At 33.2% G+C, this 22,533-nt stretch overlaps 1 protein-coding gene across 2 annotated transcripts in view; it reads left to right on the top strand.

Annotated features, from left to right (window-relative positions):
* The window catches only part of GLRA3 (glycine receptor alpha 3), a 303,344-nt gene that overhangs the window by 264,577 nt on the left and 16,234 nt on the right, over positions 1-22,533 (top strand). Inside the window, exons 7-9 of one of the 2 annotated variants that reach the window (XM_056802930.1) lie at positions 3,931-4,145; positions 17,683-17,829; positions 20,022-20,066. In XM_056802930.1, the coding sequence (XP_056658908.1) occupies positions 3,931-4,145; positions 17,683-17,829; positions 20,022-20,066 (407 nt within the window). The remainder of the gene's footprint in view (positions 1-3,930; positions 4,146-17,682; positions 17,830-20,021; positions 20,067-22,533) is intronic. The other variant, XM_007496097.3, reaches the window with a different exon arrangement.

The raw sequence follows: 22,533 nt of genomic DNA, 5'->3' as shown, positions 1-22,533 counted from the left end.
ATGATCTCGATTTTAAAAACATTTTCATTAAAATTTTTATGCCAATAGCAAATTCAAATTGAGAAAATGAAGTTAGAGATGTTTTCACAACATACAAAGGTATTCTTCACATTACAAAAATAAAACAAAAACAAACAAAACAATGGGTTCCTTTAGAAGTAAACAGTCCTGGGACAGCTAGGTAACAGTGGATAGACCATGAGGACTGGAGTCAGAATCTGGGTTTAAATCTGGCCTCAGAAATTTCCTGGCTGTATGACCCTGAGAAAGTCACTTAACCCCATTGCCTAACCTTTACCCTTTTGTCTTAGAGTGGTTAATGGGACAGAAAAATAAGAGTTTAATAAAATGAGTACCATACTTATGCCTTTAAACAATAAAAAAAATCAATTTATTCACAACTATTTTGGTGTAATTAGGTCTCAACCTTTCACTTGAGGATATCAGTTGCCTGGTACAATGCTTCCCTTTATAGTCAGAAGTCAATATCCCCACCTCACTTCTTGAGTGGGAAATGATAATGAGAAGAACGGGGGAAAACAGAACTGAGATATAAATGGTGGAGTAAACTAACACAAAGGAAGCCCCTTCTATCATTGCAAATCAAACTTTTCATTTTAAACTATTGAACAACAACAGGATATAAGAGCAATGTAAAACTATTATATAATACAAACCTGAAGATTTACATAGTTGATATTTCCAATACACTGATATCATAGATCATTCTAGAGGTCAAATACATTAGACATAATCCTCCCACTTACTAATAAATCCCTAGTGCTCAACCTTTAAAATCTTGTATTCTCTAATTTTCCTCTTTAACAACAAGTTCTCCTACTTTTCCAATTCCTTCATTTTTGCCTCTGATAAATCCAAGTCCCTTTAATCATCCCTATTCACCAATTTAGGTTTACACTCCAGTTGTGACTTTACTTGATTCCCTAACTCAACTCAGTTCCCTTGATTAATTATATTTCAATGGTCCTAGAAATCTTCATTCCCTGACTTTCCACCTTGCTACATACCAATTGCTATTGCTTGGCTTTCTTTTTAATTCAGTTAGTTTATAGTTCTTCCTGAGCAGTAGTTTTTTCAAACCATTTCCATTCTTTTAAACCACTGTGAATGATCCCTTGCTCATGATAGTTTCAGACCCAAGATATTTAGGAAACTTTTCAATAGTCCCCAAATGTCTCTTTATTTATTCCTCCATAGGACAGAAGAAAAAAAATGGAAATCAAGAATCTAGAATAGCCCAGTGTTTTTGTACTGTAGTTCCCTGAGGTAAATGGTAAAATTAAACTTGAATAATAGCCCTGGATTATATAAGTATGTGTTTTACACTTTACAAAATTCTTCAATAAAATGAACTATGCTAAAGTCAAGGCTTTACCCCCAACAAAATAGAACAGAACTGATATTTTATATCTTCAAAAAGCATGAATTATTTACTCCAGCATGACAAATTTTGATAAATTTCCCTCAAAGGAAAAGTCATAAAGATTCTGACAGAAAACATTAACAGCTTTTTTTCCTATTAAAATGGAGGATAAAGTAAGAGTCATGTTCTGGCTCTTCACCCTAATGTTGGAACTGACATGAAAGGTTCGTGCTAGGGAGCACCCTAGCAGCACCCTAAAACATCATTGATTGGATTTCTTAGTTTTACCATTGCTAGAATTCCCACCACAAAATTTTCCTGTTTCTAATTTCTATGGTTATTGTCTATTTTCATAAATAATATGTTGACCCCTACTTTAGAATGTCAGTGTTAGCCTGTACTACCTCCTTCTTCATTTCATTCTTATTCCCATGTTCATGTATGTTTTTTTTCTTTTGTATCCAGAACAAATTAATCATTACAATTCTTTCATTTTTCATTTTCTTTTTATGTCTAAATTGGGTTTTCTGGGAATTAATGTAGAAAGAGATTGAAAGAACAGTTAATTCTTGATCACTAGAAGAACTTGTAATGTTGTTTCATCACTTTTTGCCTGAATCTCCATCATTTTGGGGAGTCAATATAACTTTTTCATGAGGTATTTTTCTTTCTCTAGCTAGTTATTTTTCCTCCCATATATTTGTTTTCTTTTGTGTTTTTTTTTAATTATAGTGGTAACCATATGAATAAAATGTGGTTTTGAATTTTTGTGACTATTATGTTTAAGTTTTATTCTATCTACCTAGAGGTAATAATTTGCCCATTCTTGTAGAAGTCTCTAGTGTCTGGTGAAAGGAGTACTGAATCTGAAATCAGAAAGCCTTGATTCAAATTCCACTTTTGCTATATGAGAGTCATTGTTGTTGAATAATTTCAGACATTTAGTAGTTTGTCATTTATTTTTCCAGTTCATTTTACTGATGAGGAAAGAGGGTTAAGTGACTTGCCCAGGGTCACACATCTAGTATGTTTCTAGGGCTAGATTTGAACTTAGGAAGATAAGCCTTCCTGATTCCAAGTCCAATGTTCTGTTCACTGTACCACCTGCCCATGTGAGAATCAGCAAATCAAAATTTCTCTGAGCCTAAGTTTCTCTGTCTATCTAGTAGGGATAATATTGGCACTAACTATGACCTCAGCAATCATGCAATTGTGTAGGGTACCATTTTATAAATGTTATTCAACTGGAGGTCTTCAAAGAAAGGCTGGTTGACTATCAGATCTTCCCATTGAAGAAATTGTGCCAGACCTTATTTTCTCTACAGCAACTAAACTTTAGTCATGGCCTCATATCCACTGAGTATACAATTTGATATTGTAGCCTAAAGCAATATAAACTATCCATCCCTACTGTCAACTATGAGTAGGAATCACATAATTACATCTCTTGGGTGCACAAACACATACACAAGAATATTCCCCAGTTTATGACTTTTTTTTTACTTCTTACTTAATCTTAATCCAGTAAATACAAATATATTCCAGCTTCACACTCCCCCTTACCTCTTCTCTAAGTTTAACTGTTCCTCCATGTAGTAAAGAAGAATAAAAAGGAGGGAGGAAGAGAGGGTGGAGAGAAGGGAAAGAGGAAGAATAGAAAGAAGGAAGGGAGGGAGGGAGAAAGGAAGGGAAGAAGGGAGGGACTTGAAGAAGAACCTGACCAGGATCTTTTTGGCTTACATTTGTAATCATCCTCAGATATGCTTGATGTCTTTCTGATCCTGTCAATTGTTAGTGCCTTCTTCTCCAAGTTATTTGTTACTAGTTTTACCTAAGTGTTTATTTTCTCCTAGTAGAACATAAGCTCCTTGAAGTTAAGAATTATTTTATTTTTGTATCTGAATCATCAATGCATAGCACAGTGCATAGCAAATAATTGACACTCAATAAATGTCAGTGGAATGAGAGGTCAATCTTTTATCCATTTTATAAAATTTGTACTGGCTCATGCACCTAGACTCAAGATGACCACTGATTTGTGCACAAATAGATTTCATTAATACATTGCAAGATCAAAATTGTGTCATTGCAGCTAGTGGCCCAGTGAACAGAAAGCCAGACCTGAAAACATCTAATTTGTCCTCATATCCTTACTTGCTGTGTTATCCTGAGCAAATCACTTAATCCCTGTTTGCCTCAGTTTCCTCAATTGTAAAATATCAATAATAATAGCACCTATCTCCAAGGGTTGTTGTGAGCATCAAATGAGACAATTTTCATAAAAAGCACTTGGAATAGTACTTAGGACATGCTATGTGCTATATAAATGCTAATTCCCTTCCCTTCCCTCAAGGCTATATCCATTTAGGAAATATTGGTCTAGTATTTCCTTCCTGTCTTAGCATAATGAACAGAAATAATAGGGTATGATACAATGTTTTATTAGGAGACACCAATTTATTTCAGTTAAGAAGCTACTTAATCATTGATATGAGAAAGATATGTTCATGAGTAAAAGATGAATGTGTATTTTTCATCATCATCAGGAAAGTTCACATGTATTGAAGTTCGTTTCCATCTTGAACGTCAGATGGGCTACTACCTGATCCAGATGTATATACCTAGTCTCCTGATTGTTATCCTATCTTGGGTTTCATTTTGGATTAACATGGATGCAGCTCCAGCCAGGGTAGCTTTGGGGATAACAACTGTGCTGACTATGACTACACAAAGCTCAGGATCCAGGGCTTCTCTTCCTAAGGTGAGTAAACATTATTATGGTTGCATATATTGAATGAATATTTGACAACATTTGAATGATCTTCAGTAGATGACACTCTAGCCTTTACATAGCCATGATTTGATCAGAAGTGAGAATGATCTTTACTATATATAGAATGTTCCAAAATGTATGCATGTATACACACAGACCGGGCATAATTGAGAAAATTGCAGTATTCTCTCCCAGGGATACTTAAAAATACCAGCTCTTTTTTATTACAAGCTTTCCCTAAGTTATATAGTCAGCTGTTTTTTGCTCTCTAAAGGGAATGCCAATTGACAAACATCAATTTCCCCTTCTATAGACTGGCAAGAAAGGAATATTCCATATCCTACCCTAATATTCTTCTCCAGGGTCTCACAACCTTTCCAATCATTTTCATCATAACAATGTTCTCCATCATCATCAAATTATTAGTATCCACATGCATATGCCAATGTGCTTGGGGCTGAACAAAGATAATAATTTTAATGATTGGCTTTCACTTTTGAAGTAGAGTGTACATTCAACTCTACTCTTATTGTCATGTGCATCTGTTTATGTGAATAAAAGTAGGAAAAATGAAATTTCTCAATAATATGCGAATGAATAGGAACTATGTTAATTATCTGTGTGCTATAGCATTTATGAACTACACTACCCAGTATGCTTTCCCAAAATTTAAAGGTGGAATATCAGAATTAAATCTCATATTATTAACATTTCATTATGTTTTCAAAATGTCTTATGTTAATTAGTATCCTATGAAATATTGATCTGATTATACATTTTAAATCTGCTCATAATTTAAGCTAATAAGCCTTGTCATTTATTTCTATTTTTACAACCATACCATAGTTCTCCCTGTTACTAGCTGAAATAATGATCATTCTTTCACTAACCAAATGTGAACTTTTAATATTGATTTTCCACATGGACTAATCTGAGAGAAAAGCTTGTTTTTTTTAGGAGTTTTAAGCTGGAGGGAAGTTAGAGAATCATATTAACCCTTTATTAGCTTGCTTTCTTCTACTTGAATTATCCAAAAATAAAAATATAAAAATCTATCTCATTGCTTCCAAATATGCTTGGTATTCCCTAATAGAGAGCTTTATGATTTATGTCTGAGCAAAATTAGTTATGGATTTCAGGCTTGTGTTCTGTTTTTGTTTTGATGTCTAGGATTATTTTTATTTTTTTCTCTTTTGTTGAATGAATCATAGCATACTATATATTAATAATGATGCTATCAAGTTGTATAAATAAATGAGACCTTGATCAACCATGAGTAAAGAAGTATCAAATATTTAATTGAAAATTTAAACTGTGCTCAGTTACTTTGGAGAGATGCTCAGGCTTTACAACTCTCACCTTAAGGGAACTTAGAATCTATTCAAAAAGAGAAAACAAACATTCTTAAAACAGTGAAATATAATGAATAAAATATAATCAGGAGGTAAATTAAGTAATCAAGACCATAAGTGCTGTAGGAATTCAGAGAGTAATGGAAGAAAAAGTGCTTTAAGAATTTGGAAAAGCTTCATAGAGACTAAAGTACATAAAAGAAAGATCAGATTTGGGTAGACAGAAAATAGCGCTCCAAGCGGTGGCTGGTGGGAGTGGATAGTCAACCTTAATGAAAACACATAAGTGGTAAAAATAATTTTATTTTTTGGAGATTTCTTTGACAATTATGGAGACCTACAAGGCATATTTGTAAAATTTGTGGATAACATAAAGCTGAGAGGAAAACTTATTTTTTACTCTTTTAAATTAACATTTTAGATGACAGAATTCAGATTCAGTAAGATCTTATCAGAGTGCAATAATATCTAGAATTTACACATAACTTCAAGGTTTGCAAAGTGATTTTCATGTTATCTCATTTTATCTAGAATTAACCAGAAGAAATCTAGTGTGAAATTGGGTAGGTAAAATTTAATAGAGGAAAATTTAATATACTTCACTTTAGCTAAAAAATAACCCCAAATTTCACAATTACCAGATTGATAACAAAAGCAAGTTTAGGTGAAAGAAAAGGAGTTAATTTTGAGTTCAGTTCAGATCATCAGGATAACATATCTGCCAAAATAATTATTGTGGTTCGATGTCCAGACTCATTTTACAGTGTTCTTGTCAGGCTATGTTGGGATCACTGTATTTAGCTCTAAATATAACATTTTAAGAACATTATTGATAGACTAGCATACAACCAGGTGAGATTAGCAAGGAGGGTGAAGGGTATAGAAAAGCAAGTCATAGAATCAGAGAAGCTTAGGTTTAGAGTTAGAAAGAATTTTAGGGACCACTGAGTCTGACCCCCTCCTTTTCCTGATGAGAAGCCTAAGGAAGACTAAAGTAAAGTGAATTGTCCAGAATCATCCAACTAGCATATTTCTGAGGCAGGCTTTGAATTTATGTTTTCCTGAATCTAGGCCCAGGAGTATAATAGTATGCTACCTAGCTACTTCTAATGAGAAGAAGAGAATGTTCAATGTTAAAAAAAAAAAGAAGAAGAAAGTTTTGGTACAGGTAAGATACTTGTCTTGAAATATGTTTGGAATTATCATGGAGTAGGACAACTCCATATTCTATATCTCCAGAAAGTAGGTCTGGGACCCTTGTGTGGACATTTAAAGGCAATTTCAATTCAAAATGAAGAAAAACTACACAATTATCAGTATTACCTCAAAATGGAATAGTCTATCTATCAGGTATTAAGTTCCCAATCAGAAGTGGGAAGTGGGAAGCCAGATTGCCACTTGTTATGAATGCTATAGCGCTAATTCTCTCCACTGGAAACTAGATATTGCTGGATGGCTAAAGACAAAACTTTTCAAGTTACTAAAGTAGATCTGAACAAGAACAAGTTTGCGTCTAAGGGTAGAGATTTGGCCAACTTTTTTGAAACCCCAGCCTATTTTAAAATATTCTTCTATATTCAAATCTTACCTAAAAACAAATGTGACAACATTGAGAGACTGTTATCTGACATAAGGGCAAGATAGAATGGTAAAGGTTGCCAAGCACCAGAAAATTAAACCTGGAAAAGGAAAAGAAAACTAAAAGACCTATCTACTCCTAATGGAAGTTGGTCTATACAAAAAAATCACTGACTATAAAATGTGTTAAAATGACAATATTTCATAGGGCACCTATGAATTTTATAAAATGCTTTATTGACATATCAGCCCTTACAACAACTCTATGAAATGAAGGTGATATTATTATTCCTAATATATAGATGAAGAAATCAAGGATAAGAATGGCTTCATAAAACAGTAGATTTTTCACTTGATAAGGGAGGCAATCAGGAGACACTAGAATTTATTGAACAATAAGAGCACATGGTCTCACTTTGACTTTAGGAAGATTATTGTACATGCCTCCTAAAGAAGAATTTTGCTAGGGAACTTCAGCCTGGGGCAAGAAGAGTGAATTAGAAATATGGCCCATGAATGGGTAAGAAGAGATGATTCTTACATTTTGTTATTTATTTGTGGTTTTCATAAAAAAAATACTAGAGGTTTTTTGCCATTTATTTCTCTAACTCATTTTACAAATGAAGAAACTAAGGTTAATTAGGTTGAATGACTTGCCCTGGAACACATAGTTTGTAAATGTCTGGTGTTGGATTTGAACTCAAGGAGATGGGTCCTCCTGACTCCAGAGCTGGTACTCTATGTAAAGTGCTTCCTAGATGCCCAAAAAGAGTATTAGACAGGATTAATAAGCTAAATTTGTATTATTTTTTCTCCTTGTGTATCTGTTTCTTCTTTGGCTTACACTCTGATTACTTTGCTTAGCATAATATATTTTTTCTTTTTTTTCTATTTAATATTATATTTTCCCAATAACATGTGAAGACCTTTTTTAATATTAGGGTTTTTTAAATTTTGTGTTCTAAATTCTCTCTTCCTCTCTCCTTATTTCCCTAAGATTAGATAATTTGATTTAAGTTATACATATCTATCCTAGCATGATATGATAGCTGGTGGTGGCTATGAATGGTAGTATGAAAGATACAGACTGATTACCAGGGCCTAATCCTCTTTACCTACCTCAGTGACCAAAGTGGTCCAGCAACATTGCTGGTCAGTTATACTCAAGTCATTATAGAGTTTTAATTGTAAGATAATTGTTAACTTTAAATTGAATCACAATTCTATGGAGCTATAAGAAGACTGTCTATATTATATGAAGATAATCAACTAAAATGTACAATGGTATTGGTTAGAGGTCAGTTCAAGAGTTGAATCCTCCATATGACACAGCCTTTCTCTGTTCCTAGCCAGCTCTCTAAGATTTTAATTTTCAGAGTACATACAGTTCCACATTGATAAAGGGAGTCTCTTCATTGAGAGATCTCTACTCTGATTAAATCATGCCTGGACATCAATGAGTACAACAAAACAAATGAAAAGTAAAAGATTCAGCCTTACCTCTAGGTTTTATGTCTGTGATACATAGTACATAATCATAAGATCAAACATTTAGAATTGGAAGAAATCTTCTATAGTCAATTTAATTGTTTCTTTTCCCAACACCCCCCTGAATCAATTGACTATTTGTTTAGCATCTATGTTAAGCCATATTCCTTTCAAAAATTCCCTTTGGGGGGCAGCTGGGTAGCTCAGTGGATTAAGAGTCAGGCCTAGAGAAGGGAGGTCCTAGGTTCAAATCTGACCTCAGACACTTCCCAGCTGTGTGACCCTGGGCAAGTCACTTGACCCCCATTGCCTAGCCCTTACCTCTCTTCTGCCTTGGAGCCAATACACAGTATTGACTCCAAGACGGAAGGTAAGGGTTTAAAAAAAAATTCCCTTTGACAGACTGTCACTGCTGTTGGTTCAAATTGAATTTGGTAAAGCAATTTGCAATCTGTTGTTAATGCATCTTTCATCTTATACCATTACAGTCTATAAATACAAGTCTTTGAAGCAAGAGAAAAAGAATGAGAGACTATGATTACAAAATGAGCTTATGATACAATAGTGATGGAAGTGCAGGAGGAAGAGGGGAATGTGCATGGAGAAGTGACAGGGAAAGTAGAGGAACATATAGGGAGACAGACAGGCTCAGGCAGAGATAGAGAATCAATTATAGGTGTCCATCTATCCAGCCTCACACTTAATAGACAAGTACTATTAACATTGACAGAATACTCAGATGTTAGGGAAATTCATAGATTAGTTCTAAGAAGAAAACAAAAAGCAGACCCCTTCAGAATTTACTTTTTAATTTCATCAAGGTGAAAATTAAATGTAGAGAAACAGATGTCACCTAATGTATAATATCACATCTTCAAATATTTAAGCTATGAATTATGTCATCCCAGAGTCATAAAATATAAACCTAGAAGGGGCCTTTGAGAATATGTAATTCGTTAATTTCATTTCAAACATGAGAAAACTGAGATCCAATTATTAAGTCACTTGTCCTATGTCAGTCACATAGTACTTAGCATAAAAGTAAAAAAAAAGTCATTTAATTCTTCCTTCTAGAGCAATGTTGCTTCAACTAAACTAAATTGCTTGTATATTAATTATATAATCACTTGTATAATAAGTAATTTGTAATGTGCCTTACAAATAGAATAATTTTCTTAAAAGAAGAACTCTGTTTGGTACAGAAAATTCAGACATGCTAGGAGACATTTAAAACCTGGCTCTAAAGGAGAAAATGTACATATGACACATTTTTAAGTTTAATATTAATTAGCATTTTAGCACTCTAAATCTATGTAATCAACAAAACAAATTAAGCCCTGATTTTTCAATGTCAATTGATTTCCAAGTTATAAATTCTCACAATGAAAATTTAATAATTATCTCTTGAGAGTCTCTATGGTCTGACTCTACCACCTACCCCTAATATTCACAGCTAAATTGACAAATTAAATACAGTGGTTTGCTCAGAATCAGGATAACCTCTGCTCAAATCCCACCTCTAATAGCTTCTAACAGTCTATCCCTAAGTAAGTGACTGAATGTCTGTGGTCTATTCATAACTGAGTTGTGATTGACAATATTGGAAGGAGTTCAGAGACCAGGAGTTCCAACACTAATGAATACACAAAACCATCAAAATGATTTATCGTTAGTTTAAAAAAAATAGAGAAGTCTATCAGGGGAATAGATTAAAAAGACAATAATGAAAAACAATTGATGTAGCAGCCTGGTATTCTACTCCTCCTCGGGAAAGGACAAAGTATATAACAACAAGAAAAATGAACAGAGAAATATTCTATTGCACCTATAACATTAAAAAATATTTAAGGTTTTATTTTGTTTAAAGTGCATTAAAAAGCATTCACAAAATACCATATCCATAAATATACTTTCTGTCATGAAACAGAGTGGGTCACATTTAAAGTGCATTACTGATTTAACCAGAAGTTGAGATTTGGTGTTGCTGCTGTTCTTAATCTTTTCCACATTGAAGATGTAAGTAGGTCATCTGAAGCATCCATTTGGATTGCAACCTATAAGCCAAAAAGTTCAAAGAAAAATGGAAAAGATCAAAATGTTCAAAAATATTTCTGGCAGCTGTTGTTGTACAGGAAAGAACTATAAATGAAGGGGATACCCTTTGATTAGGGATTGGATGAACACATTTTGGAATCTGAATGTAATAGAATATTATTAAATCTCAAGAAATTATCAAAAGGATCAGTTCAGAGAAACTTGGAAAAAACTTGCAGGGGCTACTGAGGAGTAAACTGAGTAGAACCAGAACAATGCACAGCATTGTAAATATGAAAAGCTTTTGAAAGACTTAAGATGTCTTCTAAATATGAAGACTGACCATGATTCCTGAGTATTAAGAGCTATGCTTCCCCCCTCCCGACAGAGAAGTATTGAACTATGTATTCAGAATGAGGCATGATTTTTTAGATATGGACACTATAGGAATTCATTTTGCTTTACTTTATTACATGAATTTTGTTTTTCTTCTTTCCTGATTGGACAGTGTAGGAAAGAGAATAAACAGAATTTGAAAAAAAATTGAAAACTCAGATTCTTCTAGTGCATAAAGATTAATAATTATTATGGGAGTAGCATCTAAAATCTCATACTATCACTTATAAACCTAGAATGAAGACACCTGCCACAGCTACCAGGAATAATTAATCTCAATGTTCTTTAAAGCTCATGTTTTATTGCCTAGTGTTCTCATAGTGCTCTTTATCAATGAATACTCCAATACAATCTTTTTGCTTTAAATGCCAGCTTTAAAAAAAATCTTTATTTTTTGTTTTTGCTTTGATCTTCCTTATTTCTAGTCATCATCATATTTTTGAATATAACAGGAAACAAATAAGAGAGATGGCAAACACTTCTCTAGAAATTTTACAAAATGCTAGAGTCCTTCTCTGAACCATGCACTAGAGAAGCATATTGAATTTAATTCTGCAATAAAGATTATTTTTCAAATAGTGTAATAGAGTGGGGAAAATTTTTAAGAGGAAGGCTAACTTGAAAGCAAAATCAGTTTCATCATGAACTAATCCAAGAATTTAGCTCTTCTGCAACTCAGAAAGGCAGCAATATATCATGGATAGAGCATAGAACTGGGAGTGGATCTCCCCTCTGACATATATACTATCAGTAACCAAAAGTAACTTATTCAATCTCTGTGATACTCAGGAAATTGTCTAAGAGTAGAAATTATGAATGGGCTATGATCTGCATAAGTGGACTGACAATGTATTGTCTTCACTTTAAGATTATAAGCTCATTGAGGGCAGAGAATCTTTCTTTTTAGTAATTATACTCCCAGTATTTAATGTCAAGCACATTGTAGGTGCTTAATAAATGTTTATTGAATTGGATTAGATTAAGCTATAGAGTATATCAGAGAAAGTAGACTTCTACTTAGATGTGAATTTGATTTTATGGCCCCATTCAATTGAAATTCTATGTTCCTCCAAATAGCCAAAGTATGGATTCTCTCTCTCTCTCTCTCTCTCTCTCTCTCTCTCTCTCTCTCTCTCTCTCTCTCTCTCTCTCTCTCTCTCTCTCTCTCTCATATGTATATATACATATGTATGTATATATACATACAACACACATAAATACCCCATTCATTTCTGATATTTATTTTGTATCAGGAAATCGGACACAGACAATTTTGCTTTCATACAGTATAACAGAACTTTTGATGTAATATATTGATATCATTATTACAAAATGGTATTTCTCTATAGAAAAGCTTTTAAGCATAGGTACATGTCAGCATATATGTTGTAGTGAAAACCATACTGTATTTGGTCGCTTATTATCACAAGTTGCAATCTTCCTTAGTTGCTTACTATCTCTATGACCATGACTAAGTCATAATCTTTCTGGAGGCATATTTTTTTATTTCTGAAATGGGGTTTAGAGGAAGGGAAAGGAGGACAATCCCTAAGGTCCTTTATAGTTCTGAATCTTACAATCACATGATCCAATTTGACTAATATATCCCACTTAAGAAGTGCTCTAACATAGAATAATAGGATCTTGAAGATTAAGATTCCCGCTGTATCCTGTGTTCTTGCCTACAGAATTTTTGCTTTTCCAAAATCAATTAGTCACCACTGTTGGCTAGAATTAAATTCACAAAGGACAATGTAGTTACAATGAGGAGCAAAGTCATTATACAATACAATTACTTTTGAGAATTCATTTGAAGTGATTAAGCTTTGTATTTGTTTGTAATCACCAATTTTGCTTTGGAAAAAATGCCTTGTGTTCTGCTGTATCCCCCATAGAATTTTATACAATGCCTTATCGTTCATAGGAGCTGAACAAATGTTGGTTTGCTTCGTCTCCCTGTTCTGAGCTTTCAGGAACTCCCTTCTCTAATTCTTCCTCATGTTGTGGAGGAGGTCCTGGGGTCTCCCCAAGTTATATTACTGGGGAAAAATGTATATCTATCATCTCAACATCAGTCTTATCAAATGTGGAAAGACATCATCAGAGGGTTAGTCACCAGGTATTGAATTGTTTTGACAGCATAAACTTATGAAACCATCTATAAATAGGTGGGGCTGTTGTAATCTATGTCTGTGGCAAGGAACAACATGGTATCATGGACAGTTGCTGGATTTGGAGTTAGAGAACCTAGCTTCTTATTCTGATTGTGCCATTTAATTTTTGTGTGTTTTGAAGCAAGTAACCTTCAATTTCTTCTTTATAAAAGTTAACATTTTAATAAATATTTATCAAGCATATATCACATACGTAGCAATGTGCTAAGGTCTTTACAAATATTATCTTGTTTTACCTTCTAAGTAACCCTGGGAGTCAGGTACTATTATTATGTTAACTTTATAGATGAGAAAAATGAAATTCAGAATATAAGTGACCTGCTCAGGATCACACAGCCAGTAAGTATTTGAAGTTGAATTTGAACTAAGACCTCCCTGATTCTAAGTTCAATTCTCTACCCACTCTGCTTCTTAGCTATCCCTAGAATAAAAAAAAGTGGACTTGATACCTTAAAAGGCCATTCCCAGTTCTGTGTTTCTATGATAATCCAAGGAGAAAAGGAGAACTTACAAAACAAAACAATATATGTTGGCATAATATCTCCATGGGATAAGTAGGAAAATCTAACTTAGGGCATGTGGTGTTTTTTATTCCTCAGTGATTCCATTAAATGCAATTCTGAGCCAAGCCAAGCAGATTGCTTTTTATTACTGAGTCTGTCATTCCAATGCAAATGGGAACTCCCAAATGACTTGAAATAGAACTTTCAACTTCTGGTTTGAGACCAAAGTTTCTTCTCTCACTCATGGGTCATTGACAATTTTGAATTTCCTTGTAATGAGTCAGATGCCACTTGGTAGACCTGGATTTTCCACTCAGAACAGACAATGTCATTAGGTCACTCAAGCATATTAACATTCACACAAACACTTTTGGAGTCATTTTCTCAAAGGGGTATTGATGTTTAAAAAGGCCTGAATTAAGTCATTTAAATTTCTATTATAATATAACCTATCTAATATCATTAATAACTTTCAGTAAAAGATGTTAGGTGAAGTGATATTGAGGGGGTGGATAGTTCATTTGAAAAGAATGGTATTTATTTGGAGAGCAAATAATTGGGAACAAACAATTGTGTTGTCATGGTACATACAATATAGTAAGGGTTTTTTTTTTTTGTATAATGTGTTAATACTATAACTAGAACATAGATTTCCCTAGATTTATTACTGTAATCTACTGGTCTTCAAACAAACTTTCCTCATTCCTCAGTGACTTAAATAACTGTATTTCAATTTACCTCTCCATCATACCCTTGTCTTTATACTTGAAAACCAATACCTCCCCCACCTTGTGATTTCAGGCTAATTCTTATTCCATCCTCATTTTTTTGCCCTTGACTCCATTGACTGTTTATACACTAACTTAACTGGATCTACTATCTCTACTACCTTCTAAACTTAGGTGTGTCCCAATACTCTGCCCTAGGTCTTTTAATTTTTTCTCTACTTTTTCTTGATGATTTCATCTAGTCCCATGGATTCAATTATTATCTCAATACAGAGGACTTCCACATATACCTTAATATCTCCAAAATTCAAGGTCTCTATCATTAACTGCCTTCTGAAAATCTCTTCCTAAATGTTCTATCACCATCTGAAAATAGAACATCTAATACCAAACTCATGATTTCTTTTCATGCCTGCCTCATTTGAAAATTTTTGTTTCTCTTGAACATCCCTCCAGTCCCAAAGCTTCCTTGTCATACTTGCTTCAGACTACTTCTACACCATCATTTGTACTCCTTTCCTTCTCTCCACTTATATAGACACTATCCTAGCTCAGGCCTTTACCAACTCTCCTTTGGACAACTAAGAAAGGAAACTAATTTGGCTTCTAAGCTTCTGATCTTTTTCTATCTGTCCTCCATTAAAATACCAAAAATGAACAACTGAAGTTAACAGATCTATGTCACTATCCTCCTCAAAAGCCTAATATCTTTAGGATAACACACAAATATCATATATGGCATTTATAACACTGCAAAATCTCTCACTCTCACCTTTCCAGACCAAAAAAAACTGCAACATCTCTCACCGTCTCTCACTTTTCCAGGCATTTCATATCATTTCTCTTTCTATATAATAACACACATCATTGCAAAGAATTGAGCTTACTTGTTCCCTCAGTCTGAAATTCTATCCCTTACTTCCATACCTTTGTATATCCAGCTACTCATACTTATAATATATCCTTTTCTCATCTCTGCTTCTTAGCATCCTTGGTTTCTTTCAAGGTTCAAATCACATACCAATCATACAAAAAAAAAACATTTATTAGATATATACTATGTACCAGAAATTCTCCTGGGGTTGAATAATAAAAATATTAAAATAGTATAGTGACTAGCCTCCATGAGTTTATTTTTTTCCATGAGAGACAATATGGCATATTTAAGTATAATACAAAATCAATACAAGCATTTGGGGAATGGCTAAATAAATTATAGTATAAGGATATAATGGAATACTATTGTGCTATAATCAATAATGGAAGAGATTCTTTCTGATAAACTTGAAAAAATGAATAGAGATTAATTCAGATAAAAAGGAACAGTACTAGGAAAATTATTTTTAATATAACATTGACGTTATATGTCATTCCAGAGGATATATGATGAACAGTGCTGCTGATCTCCTTACAGATCAGTGATAGACTAAATATATAGAATGAGACACACATTTCTAGCATAGCCAATATGAGAATCTATTTTGATTTTCTCCATATTTTTAAGGGTTTTGTTTCTACTTTTTCCTTTAGCCAATGGTGACTAGAAAAAAAATGATCATTAACTGAAAAAATATAAGGTAATTTGTTGGCAGTGGGTCCTTGCAACCTTTCCTGGTGCTCTAGTTACTATTGATATTTCCCTCCTTGGATTACATTTTATTTATTTATAAATATAGGTTTTGAATCCTTTCAATCTCCCTATGCACATAGGGACAATATTATTTCTGTCTTTATATCTCTAATGCATTCAACCTAATAAGTCCCTTAAAGGGTTCCCTGAAATGAAATTAGTATATCCCAATATATAGGGTCATCCCTGTGCTTTTTTCCAGTAGTATCTATTGCCAAAGGAAGGAAGGAAGATTTGGTATGGGGAGGGAGGTAGAGTCAATAGAGTAGAGCTGAGATCATATGCAGAGAAGACTGTTACCTCATCTATATCTAATTGAATACTTAAGGAACCAAAACACAAATAATAGTAAGGATATTTGAGAAGGAGAAAAAGTCTTTCTACTTCTCATTCAGTAAGAGCTAGGACTAAAATTTATTTATTTATTTAATCTCTCAAGTACTTATTGTGTATAAAAATATAAAATGTAGCAATTGGATGAGGCCTTAGGGATCATCTATAACAAGAATTCTTAACTTGGGGCCTTATGGAAGGATTGCAGGAACTCCATGAACTTGGATGGCTAAAAATTACATCTTTATTTCCACATAATTGGTTTCCTTTGTGCATGATTCATTTCTCTAAAAAGGCTCTTCTGAGTAGTCCATGATACAGAAAAGGTTAAGAAGTTCTGATCTAATTTAACTCCTGTATTTTATGTATGAGAAAACTAGAGCAGTAAAGTGACTTGGTCATTATTGTGTATTACCAGTAGTCTTATCTTACTTACTAAGCTGTGAGTTCCATGAAAGAAAGGAGGGAAGGAGGAAAAAAGAATTCATTAAGTTCCTCCTAGTGCCAAGAACTATGGTAAACATAATTATTGTACCCAATTTACATCTGAGTTAATTGAGGTACAGAAATTAAGGGAATTTCCCAGGGTCACAGAGCCAATAATTATCTGAAGCTAAAGTTGAACTCATGTCTTCCAGACTCTAGCCCCAGTGCCAGCAGCTGCCTGAATGCAGAGACTATCATCTGTTTTTCAATCTCCTTGCCACCTTGGATAGTGCCTTACATAAAATTAGATCTTATTATAATTATTTGATGAATTTGTTTGGATTCTGGGATTTACTGTCATATAGCAACTATTAAGTTACCATTTCAATTTCATTGTGCTTTTTGACCTATAAGTGTTAATATTGTATCAAAGAATTTTAATTATTCTCCCAAAAGAGATTAAGCACTAGAAAAATGTGACTAGAGAAAATGGGAGACTTGTAGCACCCATGTCATACACAGATTTCAACTTTAGTCATATTTCTCATGTACTAAATTTTCTGAAAGTAAAATTATATTTCATTGCATTTTTTCTCCTTCATGTAGGTGGCTAATTTGGAATCAAATTCAGAGTGCAATAAAAACAAGAGAGCAGTATGATCATCTTGTATTTGAAAAGCTTTATATGATAAAATTCCAGAAAAAGCACTTGTTCTGAAAGGCACCAAGTTTTTTTTTTTAAGTTTACTCTTATTTTATAGGAACCCAGGTGATAGAACCCAGCTGTTAAACATGCCTCTAACAATTTTTTTTTAATTTTTCTTGGAGGTGACAAAGTAACATTCACAATCTCCTGCTCAGTTGGTCTTTTCTCTGTTCCCAGGTCTCCTATGTCAAGGCTATTGATATCTGGATGGCAGTATGTCTCCTCTTTGTGTTCTCAGCACTCCTAGAGTATGCAGCTGTCAACTTTGTATCCAGACAACACAAGGAACTATTGAGATTCCGTCGGAAAAGAAAGAAGAACAAGGTAGGATGTGAACATTATCTGGAAAGATTATGATTTTGCAACCCCAGGGAAGGAAATAACCAGGCTGGGAGACTAATATACTAACAATTTGGTGTTGTTTAATTTCTAAATTAGCAGAGTGCTCTAAATAACTATAAGGAAATCTAAATATTCACAGAGTACTATATTTGAATAACCTATATTTGAACTTTTCCAGATTATTCTCCAAGGCATTTACTGATACAAATAAAATCTATTATTCAAATTAAGAAAATGCATTGCTTTATATATTTTAATTCATAAAGGCATTATAAGAGAAGAGCTTAGAGTTAAAATTGACCTAAATCAGTCGGCTCTGATAAAGTACAATTTTATTTTGAGCTTTTTCCCTCAACAACCAGATATCTTTTATTTATTAAAATGATGAGACAAAAAGAAAAGATCCGTGTGCCTATTAGTCTTTTCTTCATATGATATATATATATATATATATATGGATATGGAATGGTCACTGGAATTAACTAAATGAAAAGAGTAGCATATCAATATATTTTATGTTCCTTTTTGTCATGTATTTTTTCTTTCTGATCATTTAAAAATATAATTACAAATAATAAATAAAAGACTTAACTTTATCAGATTTTCCAGATCAGATTACCTTTTTAAAAAAAATGGCAGTCACCTATTTAAGCATATAATTTTATAGACTATGTTGGATTCTGGCAGAAAAGAATGATTAGAAGTCGTAGGATCAAATATGTTTAAGTCAAGTTCATTAAAATTTCAGAAATAACAGTTTCATTTGAATAATGTTCATCCCTTAAGACATAAAAGAATCAGAGACTTTCTTAAGCTCATCCCACTATAGTATGATAGATGGGGTTAGTTTTTCTTGGCTTTTCACAAAATTAGTCAAGTTCTTTCTTACTGTTTCATGTATACCAAAATGGTTATTTAGCCAGCTATGTCTTATGTTCTCAAACGAGCCAGTTCCACTTCTAGAAATACCTAATTCATTATCCTACTGTAGAAGAGTACTCTAAGCATCTGGCTATAGTTTAAGTGTGAAGTATTTATATAATATTTTTTTCAAAATATGACCATATTAAATGGTATGCTGAAAAATATATTAGATGGATAGATCTTAAAATAAGAAAAATCTTCATTCTTCTTCATCATTATTCTCATCCTTAATACTTTTCTATATATTCCCTTTCTTTCTCCTTCACCATTATCTTCTCATCCACCTCCTCCTCTCTATTCTCTTTCACTTAACATTATTTTCTAGTCCTCCTTTTTTAGATAGTGATTATGACAATAACGGAAAGTTTTATTCCAAGAGTTCAGGTTCTCTTTCAGATTCCTCAGTTGACAAACTTTTATAGCGATTATTTATTGTTCATTTTAGTTACAAAAATGTCCCTTTTCTCCATCCCACCTTTGTTTTATTAGAAGGAGGGTGATAGGAGGATAGGAGAGTAAGTTCTTACTTACTCTCTTTTTTGTTCTAGGTTTACTTGTCTTCTTTCCTTTCTTTTTAAATAGTATTCACGTCTCTTTTATTGCTAGGCATTAGAGGGAAGTAGAATTATATACTAGATGTTTCAAGAGGAGTAACATTCTGAAGTTAATACATGCAGCAAAGGGAGGTATAAAAGGACAAACATTCCATATCTGTCATATATCATAAAAGCTGCATGACTGAATGGATAAAATAGTGGACTAAAAGTCAAAAGATATCAATTTTGGTTCTGTTAGTGACTAGTAATTTAAATGGAATTAATAAACTGATATTTATCTTATTATGAGTGATTTTTTTTCTCCTTCACATACAAATATAAGGATTGAAGTAACTGACCCATCTTCACTTTCTGGAAATGTTAGGAAGATGAAAGAGCAAACTTATTTCAAATGTATGGGGGGAAATACATAATTAGCATACATATATATATATTATTTTTATGTAATAAGTAAAAAATAAAACTTGATGACTTGAAAGCAGCACACACTAAAAATTTACTTTACGGGGCAAAATCAAGAATTTTATAAGTTCAGTACTGAGGGGTAAAGTACTGTTTTATGAAGAATCTATTAGTTGATATCCTATGTTAAGATGCTAAATGTAATTCAAACCAAATGTGCAACTTTACTGAATTATACATTACTTGACTCTGATTTCTCAATCCCTCTTGGTCCACTTTGCCTTCCCACAGACAGAAGCTTTTGCATTGGAGAAGTTTTACCGTTTCTCAGACACGGTAAATTCACTTTCTTAACTTCAGCTAGAAGATTGTGGTCATCAGTTAAAGGCAAACAGCATATTTCTGCATGCAGGCAGTGTCTGGTGGAGAAACAAAGCCCATTTTTCTTTACATAATAACAAACCATCTTAGCTATTTCTTAGACCTTTCCTTCCTTTATTTTCTTTTCCTTACAAGGTGAAAAAATGTGTCCCATTTCAGTTGTCTTTCATTAGAGGGGAGACATTTTAACCATCCCCCTATTTTTTCTGAGCTCTTTGTTAGCTCAAGTTTTCTTGTAAATATATATTCAAAGAAAAATAGCTCCTTTTTTCATCATGATCCTCAAAATGAAAACATTGACACATTTTACACAAACTAATATCAAAATGAATAAAAATTAATCCATTTTCTTTCTCTTTCCTATTTTTTCTTTTTACAAAAAAAGGAAGTTGATCTGAGGCACAACGATTTTTCATCCCAAATGCTATATGGAAGAAAAAAATATCTTTTCAGATTCCATATGTGTGTGTAGCCAATTCCTCATGTTGAATTTTGATTGAAATACATATGACAAATGAAAGTTTCTGTTTGCAATACTGCTACATTCCAAATATGAAATGAGGACAAATGCTTAGGGAGGAAAAAGCATAAGTCAATAAGTATGTCTTGGCAGACTGTCCTACATATGGTGTTTAGCTTGGGGAGAGTTCTATGCCATATAAAAGTGATTTAATGAAAATGGAGGAAAGGTGGACATGTTCTATGTGCTATCTGTGCTAATGGAAAATGATATGTCAACATTCAAGTATACTAAACATGCTTATTTCATCTGAGCTAACTTTGCTTCCAATGCTGTTTGATGGAAGAAATTTGAAATGATTCATAGACCATTTAAGTTATTTTGTAGCATGTAATTCCATACTATTTTCCCTGTGCCATTAAAGCTGCATGCTGTTTCCCATATGGGTGGCTTTCCCCAGCCTTGTTTATGTTTGATGTTTGAATTGGTTTCTAGTTAGCACCAAATATACAATACAAATTTGCTATGCAAGAGTTATTAGATTAATATTTTGTCATTTAATTGCATGGTATTTGCATGGAAATTATGTCTATAGCATGGCAAGAACTTGCCTTTGGGAAATATCTCTTATTTTTTCTCATCTAGGTCATATCATTAATGTTTTTATTATATAAAAATTCAAATAAATGTTGCTTTATCAAAAGACACAAGCAATATTCCAGCAGAAAAAAAAATGGGCAAAGGGGGCAGCTATGTGGCTCAGTGGATTGAGACCCAGTCCCAGAGATGGGAGGTCCTGGATTAAAATCTAGCCTTCCTAACTGTGTGACCCTGGGCAAGTCACTTAACCCCCATTACTGAGTCCTTTCCACTCTCTTGCCTTGGAACCAAATACCTAGTATCAATTCCAAGACAGAAGGTAAAGGTTTAAAAAAATAAGCAAATTGTTTATGATTCTTATACTTCATGAGCATTCAATATATATCTAGTGAAAATTAATTTCTTACCAATGAGGTCAATTCATGTAAAGAACAGTTTGATTATATTTACTACAGGGCAGTGGAACACACATGAAATCATTCTTTAATATTCTAATTTTTAATAAACTATTGATTATGATAATTTACTGATAATTACCATGTATGTGGTAAACATGAAAAGTAGCTTGGAAAGAACAAAAAATGGTTTCATTCAATAAAAGAGATTACTTATGATTTGATCTTCTGACATTAAATATTAAACACTTAATAACTAAATAACACAACTGAGAGGAAAAAAAACGGAACAATGAATATACAGCTGGCTGATAAGACAAGACATTCTGGTTTTAAGTCCTATCTCTGATTCATACTCTGTGACCCTAAGAAAGTTATAAAAAGGGGGTAGATAGGTAGAACAGTGGATAGAGCTCCAATCCTGGAGTCAAGGGGACCTGGGTTCAAATCTGACCTTAGATACTTCCTATCTGTGTGACCCTGGGCAAGACACTTAACTCCGATTGCCTAACCCTTGCTACTCTTCTGTCTTAGAATTGACATTAAAATGGAAGGTAGAGGAAAAAGTCATAGACAACCTCAAAAAAGTCAAAGAACCCCCCAAAGGGGGGTAACTTATTTTAAAGTGATCTCCTTCCCCCAAATTAAATCCCAAGTTCACTAGCCTCACTAAATACCTGAGAGAGAGAATGAGAGAAAATAATTACTGCTACTAAGTTGTTCACAAACTATAACCATTTGAGTGACTAAATTCAATCTTTTCCTTTCCAAATTGTGTATCAAAGTATATTTTTGTAATCAAATGTTCATCTAAAAATAATATTGATCTAAAAGTTATACACCATTATTCCAATTAGAGTTGAATTCTAAGATTCTCCTAATTATTCTTCTTTTTCTGTTGGATAGTTAGAATGAATAAAATAGTACAGAGCTATAATTATCTTTGAGCATGAGGGAACACTATAAT

Source organism: Monodelphis domestica, chromosome 6, assembly GCF_027887165.1.
Source record: "Monodelphis domestica isolate mMonDom1 chromosome 6, mMonDom1.pri, whole genome shotgun sequence".
In the NCBI taxonomy this organism is placed as follows: Eukaryota; Metazoa; Chordata; class Mammalia; order Didelphimorphia; family Didelphidae; genus Monodelphis; species Monodelphis domestica.
The sequence above is the reverse complement of the archived record's forward strand: the minus strand, read 5'-3'. Positions and strand labels throughout refer to the sequence as shown.